This window comes from Brettanomyces bruxellensis, chromosome 8 (assembly GCF_011074885.1).
Source record: "Brettanomyces bruxellensis chromosome 8, complete sequence".
In the NCBI taxonomy this organism is placed as follows: domain Eukaryota; kingdom Fungi; phylum Ascomycota; class Pichiomycetes; order Pichiales; family Pichiaceae; genus Brettanomyces; species Brettanomyces bruxellensis.
The window spans coordinates 290,355-314,368 of record NC_054689.1 but is presented as its reverse complement, the minus strand read 5'-3'; the positions used below and the strand labels follow the sequence as shown (position 1 = coordinate 314,368).

Genomic DNA, 24,014 nt, shown 5'->3' with positions numbered 1-24,014 from the left:
TACCGACTTGAAGGGCGCAGTTCCCCAATTATATACCGATAGAGAAATGAAACCGAAGAAAACAAGGAAACTCGAATTACCAAAGAGGAAGCAAAAAAAAAAGACATTATTATCACAATGAGATGCATATATGCTTATGAATTGGACAACTCCTTAACAAAGTTCTCTCCCCAATAGCTGGCAGTATATTTACTTATGTATTTGAACATTTTCGTAAAGTTGGCATTTCGTTTTTCTTTGCTCAGGGTCAGTCCCTCGTAAATCGCATTTGCCAGCTCTTCCGTATTCCACGGGTTCACTATTATTGCCCCATTTAGGTATTGAGCTGCACCAGCAAACTCACTTAGTATTAGGGACCCTTTATTTTTCTGCTGGCACGCTATATATTCGAAGCTGACCAAATTCATTCCATCTCTTGTTGATGAAACTAGACATATATCGCTGGCAGCATAAACAGATATAAGTTCGTTGAAACTGACTGACTTGTGAAGAAAATGTATCGGTACAAATTCAACGGTGCCGTATCGTCCATTGATCCTCCCCACAAGCTCATTAACACCAGTTCGCAAATTTTGATACTCTTCCACATCTTGCCTAGAAGGTACTGCTATTTGTATCAACACAACCTTGCCAACCCATTCCGGATGCTTGTCTAGGAACACATCCAACGCATGCAATTTTTGAGGTACTCCTTTGATGTAATCTAGGCGATCAACGCCGACAACGAGCTTGGTATTCGGGCCGAACCTCCTCTTTAATTGCTGTATCCTGCTTTGTACACTTTCCTGCTTTAGGCCCCGGGTGAACTTGTCCACATCAATTCCAATTGGGTTTGCACCTATCACCACCTGCCGTCGATTATAATATACACCCCTTGGATTTGTCCGTATCTTCAAGATTTTCTCAATTGAGCTGAGGAAATGACGGACATAGTCGTACGTATGGAAACCTATGAGATCGGACCCCAGGACTCCTTGAAGGATTTCAGTACGCACAGGTAACACCCTATATATTTCACTGGATGGGAAAGGCGTGTGGAGAAAAAATCCAATTTTAATGTTTTTCAAATGCTTTCTTTTGATCTCCTCCCTCAATATGGAAGGCAGAAGCATAAGGTGATAATCATGAACCCATATGAGATCGTTATCATGCAAATATTTCATGATCTCTTCGCAAAAACGCTTGTTAGCTTCAATATATGCCGCCCACGCGGCATCATCGAAGTTCATTTCTCCTGGATGATAATGGAACAATGGCCATAGGATGGAGTTTGAAAAACCGTTATAATGGAGATCTGCCACTTCATCAGTTAACCATACTGGATAGCAATTGAATCTTTCTTTCAAATCCTTTTCGATTATATGCTTTTCATCTTCTCCATCTACAGACATACCGGGCCAACCGAACCATTGAAATGATCTTTTCAGACCTTGTAAAGCAGTGACCAAACCTCCAGAAGACATTGTGTATCCGTATGTGCCATTTTTATCCTTTCTGATTGTCGCTGGAATACGGTTTGATGCCACAATGATATTTCCATGCCTGCTTTCCTCAGCCATAGTCAAGGAATCCTGTTAATATTGGCTCTAAGAATGATCTTGGACCTGTCTATATGAATTGTGCAGTTAGACTTGTAGAACGAGAAAAGTTAAATCTGTGCAAGGACAAAATATTATTCAGACTATATCTAAAGTAACGTGCTGATTTCTTAAAACTTCAATTTGGAAAAGAGCTGGGTGTTTTTCTTTACGATTTATTTTCAACACAAGATAAGGCTAGAAAATAGTTAACGGGAAAGAATCAAGACATATTGGGATGCAGCTCGGACTAGCATACTTTAGCAAGCCCGAAAACAGTCAGGGGAACAATGCGCATTGTGATTCTCCAGGAAAAAAAAAGTGGGTAAATAAAAGAGAGAAACATAAATATTATTTAGATTCAAATTCTTACAATTCCTTTCGATTGGTACATGATGCGGTTAAAATACAGGCAAGGAAACAATTAGATAATGTGGGGTTATTTTGAACAAAATTATCTTGTGATTAAAATTAACGTTAGTTGTTTAATGCCAAGTTCAATTACACTCATTCATTAGATAAAGGGTTTCTTGGGGATTTCATTTCATGGTTCAAAACTCTTGTGATTTCACAGTAGAGAATGTGATGCAACACGGTTATCACCAAAATGTACATTTTAGAAAAACTTTAATAGACTAATATAACACTATCTGAATAGTCAGTCGTATACTAAAGTGGACATTTCGATGAATTTGAGTTTTATCCAAATTGTTCTACACTTTCCCCGAGTGTATTCTAAACCAATGTTGGAATATTTCACCATCTGCGGAATATTACAAAGACAATTGTTGTTAACCGTACAACCTCGGGAAATTTTCTCTTTATTTACATCCTTGGACCAATTATATTTAAGGATTACTTTATCTTTTATTACTTTTATTGTATTTCACTGGTGTTAAAGCCATGCGAATTGCCTTTATTACTTTTTATATTACTTTGAACGGGTCATTGCCCATATTTGGGATATGTGGCCTCTCCCCGAGTAAGAATATATAAGGGGTCTAGCAACACCCCTTGTATTTCCTCACTCTATTATTATTTTGTTACTATTTTACCTCTTTCTTCAGAGACTATCACCGCTATATATCTTAATATAAGCTAGTATTCTATCAATATGCCTTCCAATCCTTCGGATAACTTATAATATACCCCAAAAGGCGGTAATACTACTGCCGAAACAGGTCAGGCTCCCTTTTTAGAGCCAAATACGAGTTATTCGGATTCCTCCGCGAATTCTATAACTCAACAACCAATAATTTAATTAATTAACCTGAAATTCTTCCTAATATTTTTTAGTCGCGTCGAACATACCAATCCGGCTTCTGCCTTGGCCGGAAATATATATACTGAGGAGAAACAAACGAACAAATCCAAAAAAAAAAAGATTGATTCAATCTGATCTCGAAGGAGAGATCGAGGATATATCAAATTTCAAATCGAAGCCAAAACTTTTATGAATCAAATCTGAAACAGTCAAACATAAAGACAATTATTTGGAATACAATTCTAAGAAGTCAACTTTTTCGACAAATTGACCGGAATAAGATATATAAGAAGGGGTAATCCCTAAAAAAGTACACAGAACAAACATCATCTCTGTTCCCTCGTATATATTCCTTTAACATCTACCGCACGGATAATCAATATATTCTTTGAACATTCACGAGGTACGAGAAAATCATATCAACAGATTTATGAAAAGAGGGTGATCATGGCGTATAACCTGGCCAATTGTGTATGGATAGCGTTATCAATTCCTTCTTTTATTGCCTCACTGATAGCCGATAAGCTTTGTCAAATTTCGAATCGCATAGAAAGAGCAGATATGAGAAATGGTGAAGAAAAACAAGGGAAAAATAAAAGAATTGCGAACGACTCATATAAAGGCGTTAATATTCCGAAATATCTTTGCGGCAAATCAGAGGATTCAATCGATCTTCAAATCAGCTCGTTGACATATGTGTTTCGCTTGTATCAGATCAATGCACTCGGTCCATTTCTCAAACCTGATGAACATCATCGTGGATTTTACACATTCAGCTATGCCACAGATCAATATAGTGACTGGAACACATCCCTTAGCAAAGACATATTTATCTGTAATAACCGGTTGAACCGAATATATAATGTCTCCGAATTCTTAGAAGCATTGCTGGCTGATCCCTATAGAGTCTTGATAGATTATCCCAAAAACAAATTTAGGGCAATGCTAATACTAAGCGGGCCCCCGACTGAATTAAAAGAACTTCCGAAGCTCAACAAAAACGATCATTTTGAGTTTATAATTCTTCGACCGGAGGATCCAGACGAGCGATATGTTGAGGTTCTGACCATACTCGCAAGCTTATACAGAGAACATCGAGTAAGCATACAGCTTAAAAGGAAACTTGCCTTGAAAGTTCTGTCCTCACAGCGAGAGAAACATCCGCTTCATGTTAAATTTACCAAAAATGACCGTGCAAGCATAATTAGAACATACCTTCAGAAATTGGCGTTTCATGTCCAGGTGGAACGAATATACAGAGCTACCTTGAAGACCAAGCAGAAACATCTGAGGAATGCTTTGCTGAAATTTTCACCTCCCGAGTTGAAAAAACTCGATAATGCTAGAAAATGGACATGCTCGAAGAAGTCTGCAAACATGAACACAACACCTAAGAAAAAACAACTACAGTTATCTGCATTGTGTGAGAGCTCACCAAAGTTGGATGAAAACATCAAGACTAGTCAAATAGACTCAAAACCTCGAAGACAGTCGGGCTCAATCGAACCTTTAGAAAGCATATGGGCATCAGATACCAATTCAGACACTCACTTTAAACCATCTGACTCGGAATCAGCTGCATCTAGTAGCAGTGGCTCTACGAGACCTTTTACTTCCGAAGAGAAGAAACTTTTCTACGATCAGAGTAAAATGGCTGTCAGAATACGCATTGAGAGGGAGAGACTCTGCCTCACATAATTCTGACTGTTTTCAACTCTACCAACACTTTAATTCCCTTTCTATCGCTTTTTATTTCTTCGAAGCCGCTACTAATAATAAATTGTACTTTATATCTCTGCAATCGGCCGTAACATACATAATTTTAGAACTGCAATGCATCACAATACTGTTGGCAAAGGTCACTGAGGTAGTCTAGTTTCGTCTCATTCAAAACGTTGAAACAGAGGTTTCCTTCGGGAAAGTGATACATTTCTATCAATTCCTTAATCTTTCCTATACTCTTGGTAAATCTCATGATTAGCCGGTTCTTCTTTTCTAAGTCGGTGAGTTTGTGATGCAAATCTTCGATCCTCTCCTTTTCATCTTCCTTTTCATCTATATGCTCTATCTCAATCAAGAATCCCTTAAATATTCCATGCAGAAAACAATTACTAGTTCTTAATCTAAATTTGTCAGTTTCATCATCATCATTTCCACTTTGCTTTAAAGGAACATTAATGATATATCCAAATCCACCCTCACCTTTGATTGTCTGCTTTAATGCCCATAAACTCTGTAATCTAGAGGACACCAATGCCTCAAAAGTCTCAGCGGAATACGCAGAAAGATTACTGCAACATCCCATCTTGATATGCTGTAAAAGCAGTTTATTTCTTTGAGCTTCTTCAATTGTGTCTTCTTGCTTCTTTCTCAATGCACCTTGTACAAAATCGTCATCCTCAGTTTGTGCTTTAACGATATGTTCCGTTCTGTCATTTTGCCTTTCCATATCTATTAAATCTTTCTCCAATCTATTTGTAACATTGTCAGAGTTGGGTATTGCTGTTACAATTGATTTATTATTGTTTATAATACTGATACTATGTATCTTATCTTTCAAATAAGAAAGTTTCAAGTTATACAGATATCGGTTAGGAACTTGTGTAGTACTTATTTGTTCTGGTTTTGAATACTTATTATTAAGATAAATTTGCAGTTCAAAGCTCCAATGTCCTAACAATTGAGGAAGTTCGTTGGAAATTTGATCCTGAAAAGTGGTTATAGTTGAAGGTGAAGCATGTTGAACAAATAAAACACTATATTTATGAAATGTTAGTAATACGAAAACTAGAGTAGTACAGAAGTACCTTACTTACGCAGTAACCATATTGCTTTCTTAGCTCATCTATTAGCTAGTAGAACAGTTTTATGAACAAACTCACGAAAAACAAACTATACCCGGGCAATATCATGGTGAAAACAACATCAACTTGCTCGATCGTGTAATTTTGTGCCGTTCCTCGCATAAGAAAATTGTCGCTAAATATTTTTCATTTCTTCCTTTCTTTAAGCTGAGAAATTATATCTATCCAGCGAAGCACACCTTTCATCAATACTAAAGCAAAAGGGTACTAGGAGGTCCAATATATAAGAATATTTATATTGAACAGACAATCATGTCTTCTATTCTTGAAGAAGAGCGAGAGATTCTTCAGGATCTGGAACTTATAGAGAATGCAATAACTAAAAGAATAAGATTGAATCCAGATATTTATAGTCCATCACGAAGATCATTGGATATCGGCGTTTTGGGACGGAAAAAGGCGGCAGCAAAAGGTGCCACTATGATTCAAAAGCATGAAATTAAGTCTTTCATCAATCGTTACAAGTCGCAATTAGAAAAGCTAGCAATACTTACCTCAAAGGAGAACGAACAAGAATTGAAACACGAGCTTAGAAGTTCCAAACAAGGAAATTTGAACGATCTTGGCAAGTTCACTAACAATTTACAGGAAATTTTGGATACACCAGAAGATGTTGCCAAGAACAGAAACAGTGATGAACTTCATTTATATGACATGTATTCTTCAAATACCAACTATGCTGAATTACTTTTGGCAAGAAACTCGAAAGCTAAGAAAGAGGGCTCACTTAAGTCGAATGACACCAGCATATTGAATCATAAACATAATATTATGAGTGCATACAGTGGCAAATTGAAACTTTCAGATATCTTTTCGAAGCAGGAAAATTTTGGTCAGATGCTAGACTTGGAAAGGTTTTATAAGATGTGGCTTGTGTTGCCCCGAGAATCAAGTTTATCTAATGATAAGATACCATCTTATTTGGCATATCTTGATCAAATTGACACATTTGATGATAGTAATTTACGAAAAGATACAGCAGATGGACAATATTTCTATTATACTACAGTATTATGCAGGTATCTAAAGTCATTTCTGATTAAAATAAATCCACTGGGCTTTCCAGAAAAGTCCTTTGATCAAATAGAAAAACAGTTTGAGACTGAAGATTTTGCTGAAAATAGGAATGATAAAATATATTGCAAGGCCTGTGAAAAACTGTTCTCAAAACAGACTGTTTTCAACTCTCATCTTAAAGGTAAAAAGCACAACAAGGCCTTGACTAAAGCTCATAAAGGAGAAATTTTGAAGAAGGAGTATATAATTAAAGAGCTTCTTTCGACTTCTCTTTCCTCTGAGTTTTCAAGGACAAAATCTGAAGTTGAACGTGTTGGTTTATTGACTGTTCGTGAAAGACAATTTGAACAGTCTAGTAAAAGAGACATGAACAAAGAGCAAAACGATTACTTTTACACTGACTCCGATGAGGAAGAGGAAATATTGAAGGCCCATGAGGGAAGTAAAAATGAAACATTTGAAGACGAAGATGACTACTCATCATCGTCTAATATCGCAATTGGACCAGATGGTCACAAAATACCATTATGGCTTTGGAAAGCGCAGGGTCTGAATAACAAATATCGCTGCGAAATATGTGGAGACCTTGAATATCATGGCAGGAACAGGTTTCATCAACATTTTCAAGAACCAAAACATATTAGAGGTTTACGGATGCTAGGTGTTACAAAGAACTTTAGTGAATTCAAGGACCTAAGTACTATAAAAGGTGTTATGACTTTATTAGATAAGGTGGAAAAGAAGGAGCGTCAAACTGTTCGTTTTAAGGAATCATCTGATGAAGTGGAAGATAGTGAAGGTAACATATTGAGTAGGAAGGCATACGAGCAGTTAAAAAAACAGGGACTACTTTGATATTTTTGGCGAGAAAAATCTTGCTTCTATATAGACTATACGATTTAACGGATCACTTAGAGGAGGGTTATTTCAGTCGTAGTGTTCATTACGAAGAGTAGCTGTTTTTTGTATCATACTTTTTTAGTAGTTTCACGCATGAACCTTCGAGGGATTCGTTACCACTCTTAGACGCTTCTTGGTACATATCTCTAAGAACTTCAATACATTCATTGAAAATTGGTGGACGGAACATAATTAGATATAATAGTGATTGAAATCCCAACTTTACTCTTGCAGGATCCAAGCAAATGGATTTTATCTTGGAAATCATGTCCTTATTCAAGTATGGTAGCTCACTCAATAATCTTATGAAAATCTTCCTGTCAGAAACGTCTAGAAAAGGTACCAGATTATCTAGGATCTTACCCGTATAGTTAAGATAAACGGCAAGATCGGCCTCCTTTTTATCCTCAACTTTAACCTTTGAACCTGAATCATCAACTTTTACCATCGCACTGTAGTACTCTTCATTAAGCCACTCAATAACTCCGGAGAGTCTTCCTTTAATATCACCTTCAAAGTAGGCAAGTAAATTATCCCTGATGTAGTTCGAAACATCTCCGTTCAAGTTTGTTCCTCTAGTTGCAAGACGACATAAAATCTTTAACCAGGAATCATTCTTCCACTTTGAGATTGCCAACTTGTTCAAGTTATCATTGGTCATATGTTCACCTCCTTCCTTTACAGTTTTGTCCGCTAGTCCTATAAAGTTATCAATAATCACTTTAATATGTTCCTTGGTTCGCTTCTCATTAAGTGCTTTTGGTAAAGGTACAGTATACACCTCATCGTCTGAAAAGCTCTCAGAATTCTCATCTTCCTCCTGTTTCACGGAAGCTGTTGCTGGTGTATCAGCTTTTGATGAAGCAGAAGATGTGGTAGGATCAGTCACAACTGGTTGTGTATCCGCTGCTGCATAGTCATTTCTGGTGACTATTTCAATATATCGATCAGCTACTATATTTAAGGCTTTCACAAATTTCGGAACTTCTACACTGCGAAGAGCAGTAATAACCATTTGCGATAGGAGATCAGCAGAAATTGCTGACATGTCAAAGTTTTCCAAGGGATCACCCGGCTTTATCAAAGAATATATAGCCTTGTATTCGTCATCTCTTGCGACTTTAGCCTCATTGTAAAAGTCTACTGTTTTTTCCTTCACCGCCTTCTTCTCTAGCTTTCTTTTCTTCCTCAAATGTTGTAACACCTCCTCATCTTCCTCTGTCATATCATTCATGATTCCTCTTTTTCTTTGTGTATTGGCTTTATCGACCAAAAAGTGAAGTTTATTTTCAAATCTGGTTTTAAGTTTTGCATCCCTGTTTATAAACCCTTTATCTAGAAGCATCGATATAAGAATCTTGTCAATCCGATCATTGAATCTTCGGTTGAGTTTTAATTTTAGTTTGTCTGAACAAAATTTCGGCGATCTCCTTAAATCGGCCTCATATCCCAAGGCATAATTCAAAAACTTTGCAGAAATCACATTATGCCTCAACCTAAAGAGAGCCATCAAGACAGATACTATAGTTGAGAAAACTGGTGTTGGAAGTAAAATGTCATCACTAAGAACAGCAAATAGCTTTCCAAGCATTAAATGACCTTCAGCACCAATTTTCGAGTTGTATAGAAATGGATGATCCTTGTTTACCAGTGCAATAGAAATATCAATGGCATTACCATCGGAATTCTTTCCTTTGGGAGATGGTGGTGGTATGTGCGTTTTGATGATGACACCAATAAAACGTGTGATAGCGTTTTTACAGCCAATTGATCTTGACCAATCAAGATCGCGGTTGTATGGTAATAATGGATAAGCACTAGGCCATTTTGATACTATGAAATCTCTTAACCTGCAAAGTTTCAACCATTTCTCTTTGTCCGGATTATCAATCATATGATAAAATATTAGGTCATACGAGGACCCCAAAATCCGTATACACCTCTCAACTATCAAATAGTTATGCTTCCTGTTCTTTCTCTCTTCTGGACTTGGAGGTAAAATCAATCGACAAAGTACATCTATCAATTTCGGAGAACATTTACATCTGAGATCGAAAGATTTGATCTTCTTAAGGCAGTAAACCTTGTAAATGAACTCAATGCATGGGAGCTGTAATGTTGTATCTTCGACTGGTTGGGCCAAACTGATTGCTGTAATTGTTTGCAAGACTTGCTCAAAGTATTCATTATTGTCAAAAGCCAATTTAGCAGCTTCCGCAATCTGTTGCGTTTGTGCCTCAATCTCCTGTTCTGTTGAAGACATCGTTTTGGAAAAATATCGGCAAATGCAAAATTGTTTAAGTCCTCACAAAGGGTCCAATTCAAGTTGATATGAAACGAGTCAGGGTAAGATGTTCAACGAGTAAGTATTGACCCGAAGAAGCAACCTTTTTTTTAAAAAAAAATAAGAAGAAACAGTTGGACCCAATGTTCAGCTTTTGTGGTTTCTTATACTTGATATGATCTTGCACGATTTCGCAGAAGGTTTCAAAGTTCAAGTTACAAGTGTAAGAAAAAAGAGGATGAAGAATAAACAACGTTTAATTTACTGGTGATTTTTTAAAAACAGCCGATCTCGTGTAAAAATATGGAACAAATGCTCTTGAAAGTTAATTGAATGGTTTTCACGAATGATCTATCGGACACGACTATAAGACTTGTATCTTTAAGCACGATTAGGCTCAAAGTATATGAAAAAAGGAAGAAAAAGCTAAATGTTGGAAAAGAGGGAATGTGACCTGAAGATGCTCGGAAAAAATTTTGTCCATGTTGTAAACGCCAGCGAAAGTAAGTGTTCGTGAATAAACTTCTTTTTTGCGAGTTTTACGTTCCACACTATGGGCTAATTTTATTTTTACTTTTATTTTTACTTCATTTTATTATTTCCTCGTTTTCAGCAGTTTTCGGCTCTGATATTTCTCATTACAGAATAAAGGACTACTTAATTTGATTGCGGTGGGAAGTCACTGCCACCGTTATCTAATGTCCTTCCCCTTAAATGTGGTGGCAACTCCTCACTAGAACCCCTAATATTTTCAGGATTCCAATCATCCTGATTGCTTCTCGATATTTCCGGAACATAGACATCACGTTCAGGTCTGCCAGAATAGTCTTTCCTGTAATTATCCCTGTAATTGTCTCTGTAATGGTCCCTATAACCTTCCCTTTGATAATGAGGAGGAGCATCTCTCTCTCTCGCATATTCTGCACCACCTTCTGGAATATATGTATCAGTCCGATGATAATTGTTTGGAGTGTACGAATCATCACCCCTGTAAGTATCATTATCTGCTCTGTATCTATCTGATCTATAGTCATTTCTTCTTTCGTTACGATAATCTTCCCTACCTTCTGGTCGATATGTATCTCTCTCTCTTTCATACCGAGGCCTTGATCCTTCCTCTTCATCTCTAAAGCTATCAACCCTATCACGGCCGCCGGACCACCTCTCTCTACGTTCATTATACCGAGATCTTCCCCCTCGGGAATATCCGTTAAAATGTCTAGGTCTGAATCTTCTTCTTCCAAACATTCGCTGTTTTTGACCACCATCGGCACCTCTTCCAAATTGTCTACCTTCTTCAAACCCTGGATCAAGATCAATATTCATTGGCTTTCCATTGATTTTTGTTTTATTCATGAATTTGACTGCATTCAGAGCGCTTCGAGGCTTGTCAAATATAATGAAACAGAAACCTGCAGGTGTTAGTTTTTTTTTATCTAAACCCATAATAATTTGCTTTATGGATCCACAGTCATTAAACAATTCAAATAGTTGCTCCTCTGTAGTTGTGAATGTAAGCCCTCCTATATAAATAGTTGCCGAACTCATTGACTTCTTCAAATTGTCGTAACCATTTTCGTCATCTCTTCTTGCTTTCGCTAAAAGATAGGATGATGGTCTATCCAATCGAAAAGTCGAGCTGGAGAAGTTCGGGGCATCGAATTCCTTGAGGTCAGGCATTGAAATAATATATAGATATAGGCTTGTTCTAATCTGTTAGGGCGCAGTGTAAGCCTATCAGACAAAGTTCCTTATCCTGGAAACTGTCAACCTCATCAAAGAAAAAGTTCAGAGTAAGATGGAAGGAAATTGCACCCAAAGCTTTTCAAGATTTTATGTTTTGGTTTAGGGATGTACATGCTTTCCACGGATACTCTCAATTCTAACGCTTCTAAGAGCTCACATAAAACACATCGCAAATAAGACCTACTACGTCAGTTATAATTTCTCACCTAATTGTTGTCATTTTGAATTATAACGATTTAATATGGAAATGTAAAATGCGAAGGACTTCCATAAGAAATAAACCCTTTTCTCGTTTGAAAAAAAAAAATCCGGAGATTGCAATTTCAGGTCACACTACCAATTTGTGCTACTGTTAGAATAAAGAAACCTTCACAATTGTTTAGTGTCCAACAAATAGAGGTAGCTTGGCAATGCTTAAAAAAAAAATACGGATGGGCTACCAATGTAAGATTTGATTTACAATGTAACTCTACTGGAGAAAAGGCACAAGCTTTATTTATTTTGGTCCATATGGCTTTACGCAAACGAAACACCACCTTAAAGCCATCCCAAGGCTACATCTAATAACATTATTTATCGCTTTTTTAAATATTTCGAAAAGTTAGAATTGACTAACAATGTAGTGTTAAGACACGGGAATAGGTTGGTCGGAAGACTGAAGTGCTGACAATTAATTTGCTGTGTTCAAAAACACACAAGTCGAAATTCCGATATGCGCAAAAGATAAGCTTTTACCCCACAAGCCACCATTAATGTCGGCATTACTTTGGTTTTTTCCGAAATTGGAGGTGGGTGAACGCGGGCTGAATTTCATTTTCATTACTAACACTAGACATTCTTTGGCTGTAACGCAATTGTCCACATTTTGTGTTCCTAATTTTTTTTTTTTTTTTTTTTTCTCTAGCACTGACGCCATCCCAATTTCCAATAAAAAACGAGAAAGAAAATTATTGGGTTACACCCGCACTTCATATATCAAGTCCATATATATATATATACGTGGATATTTTTTTTCTCACCTACGCCCGCCCCTTCAATGTACATTATCGTCTTGCCAGTGGACTTACATTTAGATATCGAAAAACAACAAAAAAACTTATACAAAAACAAATAAATACCAATAGACATATATTCTAAGATTGCTAAAGCTCTTAAGTAAAAAAGACAGAGAAATTTGGTCGAATTAAACACACTTTTTTCCTAAAAAATTTTCTTCACTCTAATTGCACTCACATCGAGTGATACTTGTTCAAACTACTTTCGACTTCCAAAACTCAGTCAAGAAAGCTTAAGGCTCAAGCATTAGTTTTTTTCATATCCTTGCCAACCACTCCTTGAAAGAATGGAAATACCCCGAGTAGAGATGAATCCTCTGGCTCCTCTTCTGCCGTAGCATCATCTACTGGCAATGACGATCCCGACCCGTCGCCGTCTGCGCGACGGAATTTACGATATATCAAAACACACAGCTGTGTCAACGAGCACAGCACTAACGAAATTACTGAAAATGGGGACAATTATTTACAAAGGGGTAACCAGGCCTCTCTGATGGGTAACAATGCCAACTCCTGCTTGTCCAAACGCAAAAGTCCCGACGAACAGGTGTTGAATGCAATTGAAAATCACAATTTAACCTCTGAAAGCGACAAGAGACCCTCGAACAACTTGTATGACAACACAGACCAAGGGGAAAGCAACGGAAGTCACATCAATACGGCTACGAAGCCTATTCTGTCATTGAATGCAGTCTCCAGTGGACCGTTTGCCGATGGCATTGATGAAGGGAACTCACCGTCCTCAGTTTCATCATCCGGATCATCTATCTCATACACATCATCGTTTTCATCATCCATGGATTCAAACACATCTTCATCTTCTCCTGTAACTATGACGTGCACTCAGCCGGTGCCCTTGAAAATTCAACAGCAGCCTGCTGTTCATATTGGCCATACCGAACAATCCTACAACCATGGTGATAATGGCGGCATTTCGTTTGAAAATACTCCAAGACTTTCTTCTAAAGAAGTGTATGTTGATTCATGCTTAAAGCAGGGTCAGTTGCCGGAGTACTTGGGCTTGAGGAATTCTCCAGTTCATGGTAAGAAGAAGAAGCACTCATTCAACGACTCAAATTCACAGAGTTCTGCACATGCTAGGCATCAACATGGTAACGCGAAAGTGGTGGACATTGATGCAATCATTAAGCGTCTTGTAGAAACTGGACTCTCAAAGAAAACACCAAAGAAATTCCCACTGTCGTCCTCAGACATAAAATTTGTCTGCTCGAAGGCCCGCGAGATTTTCATGAGTCAGCCTATGCTTCTTGAGCTAGCTGCACCAGTAAAAATTGCGGGTGACATTCATGGACAGTTCCACGATCTCTTGCGAATCTTTAAGATGTGCGGATTCCCACCTCACGCCAATTACTTGTTTATGGGTGATTACGTGGATCGGGGAAAGCAGTCGTTGGAGACAATCATGCTGCTTCTTTGCTTGAAGATCAAGTTTCCTGAGAACTTCTTTCTTTTAAGGGGAAACCACGAGAGTGCCGGAATTACAAGGATGTACGGCTTTTACGATGAGTGTAAGAGACGTTCGAGTATCAAGACGTGGAAAAACATGGTGGACGTTTTCAACACAATGCCAGTTGCTGCTACGATTGCGGGAAGAATTTTCTGTGTTCATGGTGGACTCTCTCCAAGTCTTACTGATTTGAACAAAATCAAAATGATTCAAAGACCTACTGACATTCCAGATGAAGGTTTGCTGACGGATCTATTATGGTCTGATCCTCAAATTTCTGGATCTACCGAAGGATATATTCTGGCAGGAAACCAACGTGTTTCGTCCAGTAGTACGAGCTCATTGTCAAGCTTTTTTTCCTCACACTCTGCACCATCGCCTCCTCATATACAATCTTTACTGGCAAGTCATCACGGTGATTGGTCAGAAAACGATAGAGGTGTTTCATACTGCTTTAGCAAGAAGGTGGTAAACAGGTTCTGCGAAAGATTCAATCTGGATCTGATAGTAAGAGGACACATGGTGGTTGAGCAGGGCTATGAATTTTACGCCAAAAGAAAACTAGTAACCGTATTCTCTGCTCCAAATTACTGTGGCGAGTTTGACAATTGGGGTGCAGTGATGAATGTGAACAAGAAATTGATGTGCTCTTTCGAGCTTTTGAAGCCTTCATTGGTTAAACAACGATAAGTCAGTTGAATTGCATGTTACCTTGAAATTTTACGGAACAGCATATTACAGATTTTTATTATTATGCTTTATTTTATTTTATTTTATTTTTTTTCATATTCCTTTGCATGACAGCTAGGCTAATGGCTTCACGAGGCTTTGGAATTTATAAGCGAACGAAAGTAAGAACAATAATAAAAAGAACAAAACGACAATGTGAAGCACGCTGCTTCTGCGATCTTTCCTACGTGCACTTTTTATTTAAGTTTTGCGATTTCACAATTCAGGCATGCCTTACTTTCTCTCGGCTTCTTTTAAGCTTCTTTTATTATCCGTTTTTATTTTGTTTTAATTTTGACTGCTGGTCTGAACTGATAACCAATTCGTGTTGTCATTTGACCTTCACAGTCAGAAATTGTTCCTTTTTATTATACATATATACTTTTTTTTCATAAAGTTACATTTTATCAAATATAAGCGTGATTTGATTACTTACTCAGTGTTAGCTGTAGATATTATTTATTATGGTTCTACCACTTGGAAATGTGATTATGGCGCTTAACCATACATCTGCAAGCACTTTTTGTTAACGTGGCAGTCAATGGTCGTAATCCATCCTGGACTGTGTCCGATAGCAGAATCTTATGAAAACCGCCGATTGTCAACAAGTTGTCATAATCAACAGCAGCAGACTCTGGCTGAGGAACCGAACAATCGTTACAACAATCTTCTTGATCATTCCTCACACAACCATCGTGCTCTTCCGGCTTATTATCCTTCAGAGAAGCATCCCGCTTCTCAGGTTCATCTTTATCCTTCAGTTCTTCACTTGGAACATGTACCGTTTTGACATTCTGAACTTCTTGGCCTTCAGCAACCCTAGGTAACGAATCACCATTGTCTTTATTCTCTTTGCCATCCTCCTCCTTCTCCTCTTCTATTATTAACTTCTTACTTTCCTGCAGCTTTCCGTCCTCGGCTTTGGTGCCCTCCTTCAATTTTGGATTTAAGGTGACCTTCACCCCCGAATCCAGCAATTCTTCTCTAATACGCCGGGGTATCATGGAACTAACTCGCTGAATGTTCCTTGCCTCAGCAGCAATATCTATCATGGATTTCAGCTTCGGCACTTCAACGGAAGATTGCGATGCTGACCTGGAAGATGTTCCGGTAAGAGTTCCCTTTCTAGAACCCATCACGTAGTTCGATGTTGACGAGGAAGATGAGGATATCGATCGTTGGGAGTATCTAGGAATCTGTATATCACTTCCAAGCGGATATTTGAATGCAACGTCTTTGGATTCGGATAAGTGACAAAAGTTACAAGCGTGTTCCTTTTCATCGACGCACATTTCAGCCTGCTGGAATGCCCTATCCGAGAAAAGATCATATAGTCGATATCTGACTTTAGGATCAGGATCAACAAGTCTCCAGGCAAGACGTGCTATTCCCATATCCATGAACTTTCTGGCAAACCGGTACTCTATACCTGGACCTTTCAAGTTAGTCTTCTTGAAATCGGGATTAATCCGTGTGCTGTACTCCTTTAAAACTTGCTCATAATCTCTGAACGCACTACACGAATCGGATGCCTTGTCAAACGGTACATCACCGTAAAATAGAACAAACAATATGACACCCAAAGCCCAGTGATCCATTTGAAACATGTCATACGTCGATCTTTTCTCACGAGGCACATTTTTCAGCGCCTCCACCTCTGGCGGCTGGTATGGAGAAGAACCCACGATCTGTTTGCTCATTTTTAAAGGAGATGAGAAGTCACCAGGAATTTCGTGACCATACTCGGCAACACCGAAGTCGGTAATCTTAACAATGCCATCCGACGTAAGCAATATGTTTTCGGGCTTCAAATCCCTGTGTGCTATATCGAAATCATGCATATACTTCACACCGTACACAACCTGCTTGAATAGACACATCTTCTCACCATTGGAGACATGCGAAAATCCTGGTTTCGAGATAACGTCAAACAAATCGGCCCGGCAAAGCTCCATGAGAAGACCCCAACCCCGTGCCAAATTGCGTTGATGCGATATCTTTACCAAGGAGTAGCACGTGACCACGTGGAAACCGGCATTGAGGTTGTGGTGAATGATGTACTCTTTGGAAGCGCGCTCGTAGAACTCGTCCGGCTTTTCACCTTTGAAAAGAACAAACTTCTTGACCGCATAAATATCCTTGGGATGGCCTATTCGGTGGACTTTCTTGACCAAAGCGGATGCACCGGTTCCAAGATTGGATGTCTTGTTCACAAACACAAACTCATCGAGAAGATTTTCGTGCTCTATGGCGAGTTCTGCCGGAAGATGCTTGTTTGGAGAATCCACCGGATACGGAAGTATATTTGCTTCGTCGTCAAAACTTTCAAATGTCATGTGTGTATTGTTTCTCACCGAAGAGGCCGTGCTCACCCTCGATGGACCGTCCATATTTCCCAGCCCATACGGATTATACTTCATCTTATGTGTCTTAGGCTGATAGTCATTTATGGAAGGAAGACCGACTCGTGTTATAGATGATGCCATATTAGACGTGTTTATGGTTGCAACACGGTCTCTTTTGAACGGTGCTCCCTGACCAACCAACGCACTATGACCCAGAGACGTTGCTGAACGCTCCCCGTATCGGGTTGGCATCGGAAGTGCTGAAGTTGAATTTCGAGGACGTGCAGTAGGGATGGCGGATGGTTTCGGAGTTTCAGGCGATTGACCAGATATTCCTGCTTTAACACGAGGGACGGAAAACGTTGATGTTCGCAACCTGGGCGTACGTTTGCTAGAAACAGCTTTTTCTTCCTCCTCAATATGCGAATGATGCCTGGCTTTTTCTCTCAGTCTCCTGAAAATATTCATCCTTCTATGCGTGTCCCCCTCGCTCGGAAGGAGCGAGTCATTCTTCTTAGTCCTTAGAAGCGATACCATTGTGAAATTATACCGGTGTATTGGGTGGACCAGTTACCAGAATGTATGCAAAAAGATTGAAGACGAATGAACGACTTCTTTCTTCCAACTCGAACTAAATGGTGGAAGGTGGAAAGAAATGCGCAAGTAAAACAAAAAAACAGATGCTTATATATAGAATGCAGACCAAGCTCACTAACAGCAGTACCTCCTTGTATGTTGAAATCCTCACACAGATAAAATATGTAGTGAGTAGTTTGGAAATTTATTGAACTGCAGAACAGTGCCAAATTTTATCGATGGTCTCAAAAGATCCGCGCGAATGTGCCAAGCCAAACGAAGTAAGGCAGAATGAACCGGATGGAACCGAGAAAGAAGAAAATAAGGAGAAAAAGCGAAAAAAAAAAAGTAATAGAAAAAATGAGAGAAGAGAAAAAGGAGGATAAGAAAAAGGGTGGGTGCAGAATAAAGCTGACTTTGGTTGCCCTAGGAACAAATTGATATATATGTCAAAAATGTTCAGCACGGAGCAAATAAGATTGGACCTCGCGTTGACACTCTGAATCAGAATATAACCTCCGAGATACTGTATAATGAGTAAATAAACGGATGATTGCTGGATGTTTTCTAAATATTTATTGTCGAAATGCTGTTTTATGAGGCAGCCAAAAAAAGTACCTTGCTCGAAGGCTGGGATAAATTTGCAGCATAAATCGAAAGCGTAGCTGAAAAAAGCAGTAATGTTCTCTTCCTACTCAACCGTGCGTTCTGACATGAAATATTTTTTAATTCTGCTTTTTCCCTTTATATGTTTAGATGAAGATATAAATACGAGACTACAACTGGTACACGGGAACAATTCGCGTCATAAAGATATAGCTGTCTAAAATATACAAACTTTAAAGGGGTGGACTTGGTTCAGAAGAAACGATGATTAAACTAAGACGTCATCGTAATGGATAGAATTTTAAGGAGAGGGAGGGGAAAAAGTTCGCACGTATTGAAATGAAACAATTAGCGAACCAAACACATGGGGCTGGAGATAATAAAAATAGAACCGAACGAATTCGTGCCAATAAAATAAAAAAAACTTAAAATTAATTAGGGACCAGAGACTAAATAATAAAGCACGAAAAAAAATAAAGTAACGAACGGATCACAGCCACATCGGGCTGTAATACAATTGATCTAAAACCATATCAGATCTAAGATTCAAAATCAACGGACTCTCGGAAGCATACTTGCCTTGCCAATTATAAGATATGAAACTTTCTAACTGCATAATTTATTTTCTTTGGGTACATGGCGTGGCTTATATTCTGCATTTTAACATAGCTGGAACAAGATCTGAGATTATGCGATTGCATCATCTAAACTATTTACTTCTTTCTAAGCTATTATTATCTTTATCAATGTTCTCCCGACAGTGCTATCAGTAACCGTATTGATTTACAAGCACAAATATCATTTTTTTTTTTTTCAACAAACATCACCTTTTCAAGCTGTCAAGACGTGCTTGTAAATCATCATCTACACCACCTTCAGCTCCAAGTAGTTGGGGTTTATTTGCAACGGGCTTCTCCTCTGATTTAACGCTCTCCGATGGGATCGCAGAGTCACCCAACTTATCATTGAGGTTAACTCCCACCTCATCAAGCACTTTACCCACTACTTCATCAATCTCGTCCTCATCTTCATCTTCCAACTCATCATCCATCATATCATCCATCACATCATCCACCATCTCTTGCTTCTGATCCATGGCATCCATCGACTTCTGAAATTCTTGCGTAATTCTTCCCAATTGATTGAGATTCATGTGTCCATTCATTCCACTCAAGATTCTAGTTGCATTTCTCATCGTACTGGTCATCTGTGTAGATGAACTCATTGTCTGAAGTCTCAAAGAAATCGCTTGTAGTTGTGTCTTCATCTTATCAAACTTAGTAACCTGCTTTCTTGTCCTTATTAAATCACGAGCCTGCACTTTTACCGTTGGTATTTGCCCTGCTTTGGCCGACCGTTTAATTTCTTGCGTTAGCCTTTTTTCTTGTTGTTGAAGCTTCATTTTTTCCCTGTCAAGCTCTCTTTGTGTTCTTTCTAATTGCCGCTGATTTTTCCTCATTTGTTGCTGAGGTGTAAGCCTCTTCCCAAATAACCATTCAAACATGTTACTTAAAATGTAATATCAAACTATATGACAAATATATATCGTGAAAAAAAAGACCTGCTTTTAAAACGATATTATCAGCACCAAACAAGGCGATTCTGTATCTTCTAAAATAATAATTTGCAATGGAGTACTTGTGTTGTCTGCTGTTACTTCCGTACGCTGTTAATTCACATCCTATGTTCACTGTCTTCCAAATTTATGTAAAGGTCTAACCATGCCGCACGTTTCCTTAGTGGGACAAAAAAAAATTAACACCCGTACATTTTTTTTGCTTAAAATTGGAAGAGAGCATAAAGTGAAAAAATATATGTATAAATTAGGCTTCATATGCTGCTGCTTTAACGATACTCGAAGTTGATGTGTGGCCTCAACGAAAGAGTAATTATTGCACAGAAATAAGAGCAACTTGGCTGAAAATGCTCTATGAATTGATTGCAATAGCCAGAATATCGGATCCGCTTGCCGTTCATTCCGAGGCAAAAGAGTAAGTATTGCTGCAGAGCTTAAAGTGTAATATCACATATTTACTAACTGCTGTTTGATATTTCCAGATTGGCATCTACTATAGGTAAATTGGTTATCAAAAACAATGGTGTTGTGCGTGAAATAGTGTCTTTAGGTGCAAAGCCTCTTCCGAAACTCATGAAAAAAGCTAACGAAAGGCATTTCCAGGGTTCGCACTTTCTTATGCTGTTTGATTCCTCTAGTGCTGTGCAGAGAGAAATTCTAAGATCATTAAAGAACGATCCGAGGGTGATACGGTCTAATCTTATAAGAGTTGATAACTCTAAGACCTTGAATCCTGGATCTAGCGTTAGCAGAATGCTATCTTCTTTAAATGATATACACTATGATGAAATATGATGAAATATAATATTTAAGCAACAACAAATAATTGTCAGATTCATAAGTGCACATACATACATATATATATATCCTAGACGCAAATAGGAAAATTGTACATATCAATAAAGGTCTGAATGCTATATTAAATTGAACTACGTTACTCCTTGCAGGAGAACATTCGACATTAGAAATATATTCTGGTTCTATAGATTAAGATTCAAGTTCTGCGTGAAGATAAATTGCTAGCTTCGTCTAGTCAACGGAGTCATCCATACTACTTTCCTCGCTTACCATGGTATCATCATTGTTCATATTAAACACAGGAAATTGGATATCAGGCAGATTACTCCCGTCCGGTACTGCAGGTCCAGTCACATTTTTCACAGGATTACTTTTAACATTAGATGTATCAGCTTCATTTTTCGAAGTATCTTGATCAGAATTTTCTGTAGGTGATGTTGGTGAACGAGGCAACTGTTGCTCGATCTCTTTCACGGTCTCTTTTACTCTCCCAGAGCCCACCTGGATCGAAGTCAACTTTTTTGTCGATAACGTCAATTCCTTAAGTTGCTCATCCTTTTTGTATTTTAGTAATCTTTTTTGAACATCAGCACCTGTCAATCTTTTCACGCGCTTTCTACCCAATGATTGTAGTTGAAGCACACTTCCATCAAGAGGATGGCTCTGCATATTTGAATCAATGAAGATCGGCTTCTTAATCACTGGCTGGAAAAATGCCTTTAAGATGGATGGCCCTGGTAATGGACGAGGAATACTCTCCGTGTATACTTTCTGTGCATCTTCGGAATCTAATTGTCCTTTTTCGTTCCTTGTACTTTCTCCCGATGTATTGTTCGATTCACTGTTATCCTTTTCTTCAGATTTCATGGATACCGTTTGCGTTTGCATGCTCTTATTACCAGACGCAGCTTTGGAAACCACCTTTTTTAATCCAGATTCCGCAGCCTTCGCTTCATCAAATGCTGACAGAAGATCCGGGAGTTTTTCTGTGAGTGTCGTTCTATGAAGTATAGTATCTTCTAAGTTCACTGGAATGTTATCATTGTTCATCCGTCTCTTTCTTCTTCCATCGACATCGAAAGATGATAGTGTTGAGTCGGCTTCGCTCATGTCAATATCTTCATCCGAATCGATGGATTCGTTTCCACTGGAAAAACCGGAGACGTGTCTTGCATGTTTTCCAACATTGGATGAATTAGGTGGGGACGGAATGCCCTGTGACCTTGCAGCCTGCTTAAACTCTGATTCCACGTTATACTTTCTTTTCTGTTGTTCTCTCTTTAAATCCTCTCTAAGTTCATCCTCCTTTATTTGGTGTGCTCTATCTCTTTCAGTTTGCCGTGTTTTACGCTCCTCCTCTTGTCTATCTAGAATTTTCTTTTGCCTCTGCTGTTCACGCTGTGCTTTCATAGAATTGAACATTTTCTCCACGTCGTTAACAATAGAGATACATTCCATGGCTCCTATAGTATCTCCAGAACGGACTGTTGCATTCAATTGCTGTAGTAAATTGTTCACAAACTGCTTGTAATTTCTTAAAGTATCATTGTTGATGCCACCTTTAGTTTCCGAATCGTCCTCATTACTATGAACAAGATCCTCCAGACTGATTCCGATATTGACCAATCGAGCTCGGGAATAATGAATTGAAATCTGATCTGCCAACACACTTTGGATCTTTATAACCCTTAAATTTAGCTCCGTGAGAATCGTTCCGGGATCACTGATTTTTTGAAGCGGACTTAGTCTTTTTGAAAAAGAGCTGAGTTCATCTATTTCCACTCCAAGCCGACCTAGAATTTTATGAAAGTCTAAACAGTGTCTGGCAACTCTTTTCGCCACCTGCAAGTTAAATTTTCTTCTTTTCACGTCCTGCTCATTAAGCATCACTGAATCTACAGAAATGTTAAAATCCAAAGTCTGAAACTCCCAATTGTTAATTTTCACTTCTATCTTCTCCAAATCACGAAGAATTTCAAATGCCTCGATACACCATGCCTTTAATGTCGAGTCCTTTATTTTTTCTATATATTTAACAAGCACTTGAGCTTTATCTTTTTCCTTATTGAGGTATGGATCCTTCAAAAGTTCCAACAAAGGATCTGAATATGGTAAAACATCGCCTGACATAGTCTATATACGGATTATGCCGAAAGGTAGACACACTGTTAACTGTGTAGATATATCTAAGTCTTGCTTGTCTTCTATTCTAACTATTAAATTAGAGATAATATTAAGTAATATGTACTTCGAAAACCCACCTTGAACGCAAATGATTATTTTGCAAAAATCTGGGGAAAGCCTGAAATATGCTAGCGGAAACGGCTATCGGCTTTTAGGAATATGAAAGAAACCTCAAGGGGTATGCACTGGGACAGATGTGAACTTCCTGAATTATGGATTTTCCTGTTTTGAATGATTTGTAGAGGAAAGAACAGTAAGGAATATGAAAAACGTCTATCTTTTTTTTTTTTTTTAAGTGTGAAATACTGTTTATTGTATGTCTACACTCAATGCGATCCAATCCAATCCAACCCAATCCAATTTCCCTCTTTGATTTTATTTACTTTTTTTTTGTTGTTTCCCTTTTTGTTCGCAAGATGGAAAGAATAAATAAAAATAATCAAGCCAAAAAAAAAGAAAAAAAAAATAGAACACTCACCTATATGATATCAACTATATACTCAACCACAAACTTACCGGTTTCTACGAGGATTCGGCATGAGAACATTATTATGACATTCAAATTTTTATAGCCGAGACTTCTGACACCATCCTTCCCCCGGCAATCATCTGGCATTAAAATAAGGTGTGCTTTCAAAGAGACACACAATTTAAATTAAAAAGCATAATTTACGGCAAAATGGGCAGCCCCAGCATTAATTTTTTGTGATTAAACGTTATGGTTTATGATCATAAGATCGCATGATCACATAAATTTAGAAAGCGGCCGAAAACGACCAATGATCAAGATAATAATAAATAGAGGAGTAGCGTGATTTTCAGCAAGGAGATATTTAGAAGAAAAAAGCTCGAGATCAAAATAATAAGAAGAACATCCGTACATATAGAAGAAGCGCAGAACAAAAAAAATAATATTCGGCTCCGCGAATGACGCGAAGAATAAAAGCCTGGTTATAGAAGTGTTAATAAGGATTGTGCTCTTAGTTGAAAGCAGAAAAGCATTAACTGTGCATTGAACAAATGTT

General features: G+C 38.2%; 11 protein-coding genes across 11 annotated transcripts; 4 read left to right on the top strand and 7 right to left on the bottom strand.

Annotated features, from left to right (window-relative positions):
• Positions 1 to 134: 134 nt before the first annotated feature.
• TPS1 (Trehalose-6-P synthase/phosphatase complex synthase subunit) lies at positions 135 to 1,559 on the bottom strand (the record flags this gene model as incomplete). The annotated part of the gene is made up of 1 exon (XM_041278922.1): positions 135 to 1,559. The coding sequence occupies one exon, from the start codon at positions 1,557 to 1,559 to the stop codon at positions 135 to 137; it is 1,425 nt and encodes a 474-aa protein (XP_041137136.1).
• Positions 1,560 to 3,402: 1,843 nt separating this feature from the next.
• BRETT_000352 (uncharacterized protein) lies at positions 3,403 to 4,539 on the top strand (the record flags this gene model as incomplete). The annotated part of the gene is made up of 1 exon (XM_041278921.1): positions 3,403 to 4,539. One exon carries the CDS (start codon positions 3,403 to 3,405, stop codon positions 4,537 to 4,539), a length of 1,137 nt encoding a protein of 378 aa, XP_041137135.1.
• A 124-nt stretch (positions 4,540 to 4,663) lies between these two features.
• On the bottom strand, positions 4,664 to 5,668 carry BRETT_000351 (uncharacterized protein; the record flags this gene model as incomplete). Its single annotated transcript, XM_041278920.1, has 2 exons — positions 4,664 to 5,312; positions 5,658 to 5,668. The coding sequence occupies 2 exons, from the start codon at positions 5,666 to 5,668 to the stop codon at positions 4,664 to 4,666; spliced, it is 660 nt and encodes a 219-aa protein (XP_041137134.1).
• A 289-nt stretch (positions 5,669 to 5,957) lies between these two features.
• On the top strand, positions 5,958 to 7,577 carry BRETT_000350 (uncharacterized protein; the record flags this gene model as incomplete). Its single annotated transcript, XM_041278919.1, has 1 exon — positions 5,958 to 7,577. One exon carries the CDS (start codon positions 5,958 to 5,960, stop codon positions 7,575 to 7,577), a length of 1,620 nt encoding a protein of 539 aa, XP_041137133.1.
• Positions 7,578 to 7,665: 88 nt separating this feature from the next.
• BRETT_000349 (uncharacterized protein) lies at positions 7,666 to 9,885 on the bottom strand (the record flags this gene model as incomplete). Its single annotated transcript, XM_041278918.1, has 1 exon — positions 7,666 to 9,885. The coding sequence occupies one exon, from the start codon at positions 9,883 to 9,885 to the stop codon at positions 7,666 to 7,668; it is 2,220 nt and encodes a 739-aa protein (XP_041137132.1).
• A 678-nt stretch (positions 9,886 to 10,563) lies between these two features.
• On the bottom strand, positions 10,564 to 11,586 carry BRETT_000348 (uncharacterized protein; the record flags this gene model as incomplete). Its single annotated transcript, XM_041278917.1, has 1 exon — positions 10,564 to 11,586. The coding sequence occupies one exon, from the start codon at positions 11,584 to 11,586 to the stop codon at positions 10,564 to 10,566; it is 1,023 nt and encodes a 340-aa protein (XP_041137131.1).
• Positions 11,587 to 12,994: 1,408 nt separating this feature from the next.
• On the top strand, positions 12,995 to 14,865 carry BRETT_000347 (uncharacterized protein; the record flags this gene model as incomplete). The annotated part of the gene is made up of 2 exons (XM_041278916.1): positions 12,995 to 13,041; positions 13,122 to 14,865. The coding sequence occupies 2 exons, from the start codon at positions 12,995 to 12,997 to the stop codon at positions 14,863 to 14,865; spliced, it is 1,791 nt and encodes a 596-aa protein (XP_041137130.1).
• A 509-nt stretch (positions 14,866 to 15,374) lies between these two features.
• Positions 15,375 to 17,786, bottom strand: BRETT_000346 (uncharacterized protein; the record flags this gene model as incomplete). Its single annotated transcript, XM_041278915.1, has 1 exon — positions 15,375 to 17,786. The coding sequence occupies one exon, from the start codon at positions 17,784 to 17,786 to the stop codon at positions 15,375 to 15,377; it is 2,412 nt and encodes an 803-aa protein (XP_041137129.1).
• Positions 17,787 to 19,254: 1,468 nt separating this feature from the next.
• Positions 19,255 to 19,935, bottom strand: BRETT_000345 (uncharacterized protein; the record flags this gene model as incomplete). The annotated part of the gene is made up of 1 exon (XM_041278914.1): positions 19,255 to 19,935. One exon carries the CDS (start codon positions 19,933 to 19,935, stop codon positions 19,255 to 19,257), a length of 681 nt encoding a protein of 226 aa, XP_041137128.1.
• A 419-nt stretch (positions 19,936 to 20,354) lies between these two features.
• MRP17 (mitochondrial ribosomal small subunit component) lies at positions 20,355 to 20,802 on the top strand (the record flags this gene model as incomplete). Its single annotated transcript, XM_041278913.1, has 2 exons — positions 20,355 to 20,422; positions 20,490 to 20,802. 2 exons carry the CDS (start codon positions 20,355 to 20,357, stop codon positions 20,800 to 20,802), a joined length of 381 nt encoding a protein of 126 aa, XP_041137127.1.
• Positions 20,803 to 21,036: 234 nt separating this feature from the next.
• On the bottom strand, positions 21,037 to 22,935 carry BRETT_000343 (uncharacterized protein; the record flags this gene model as incomplete). Its single annotated transcript, XM_041278912.1, has 1 exon — positions 21,037 to 22,935. The coding sequence occupies one exon, from the start codon at positions 22,933 to 22,935 to the stop codon at positions 21,037 to 21,039; it is 1,899 nt and encodes a 632-aa protein (XP_041137126.1).
• Positions 22,936 to 24,014: the final 1,079 nt, after the last annotated feature.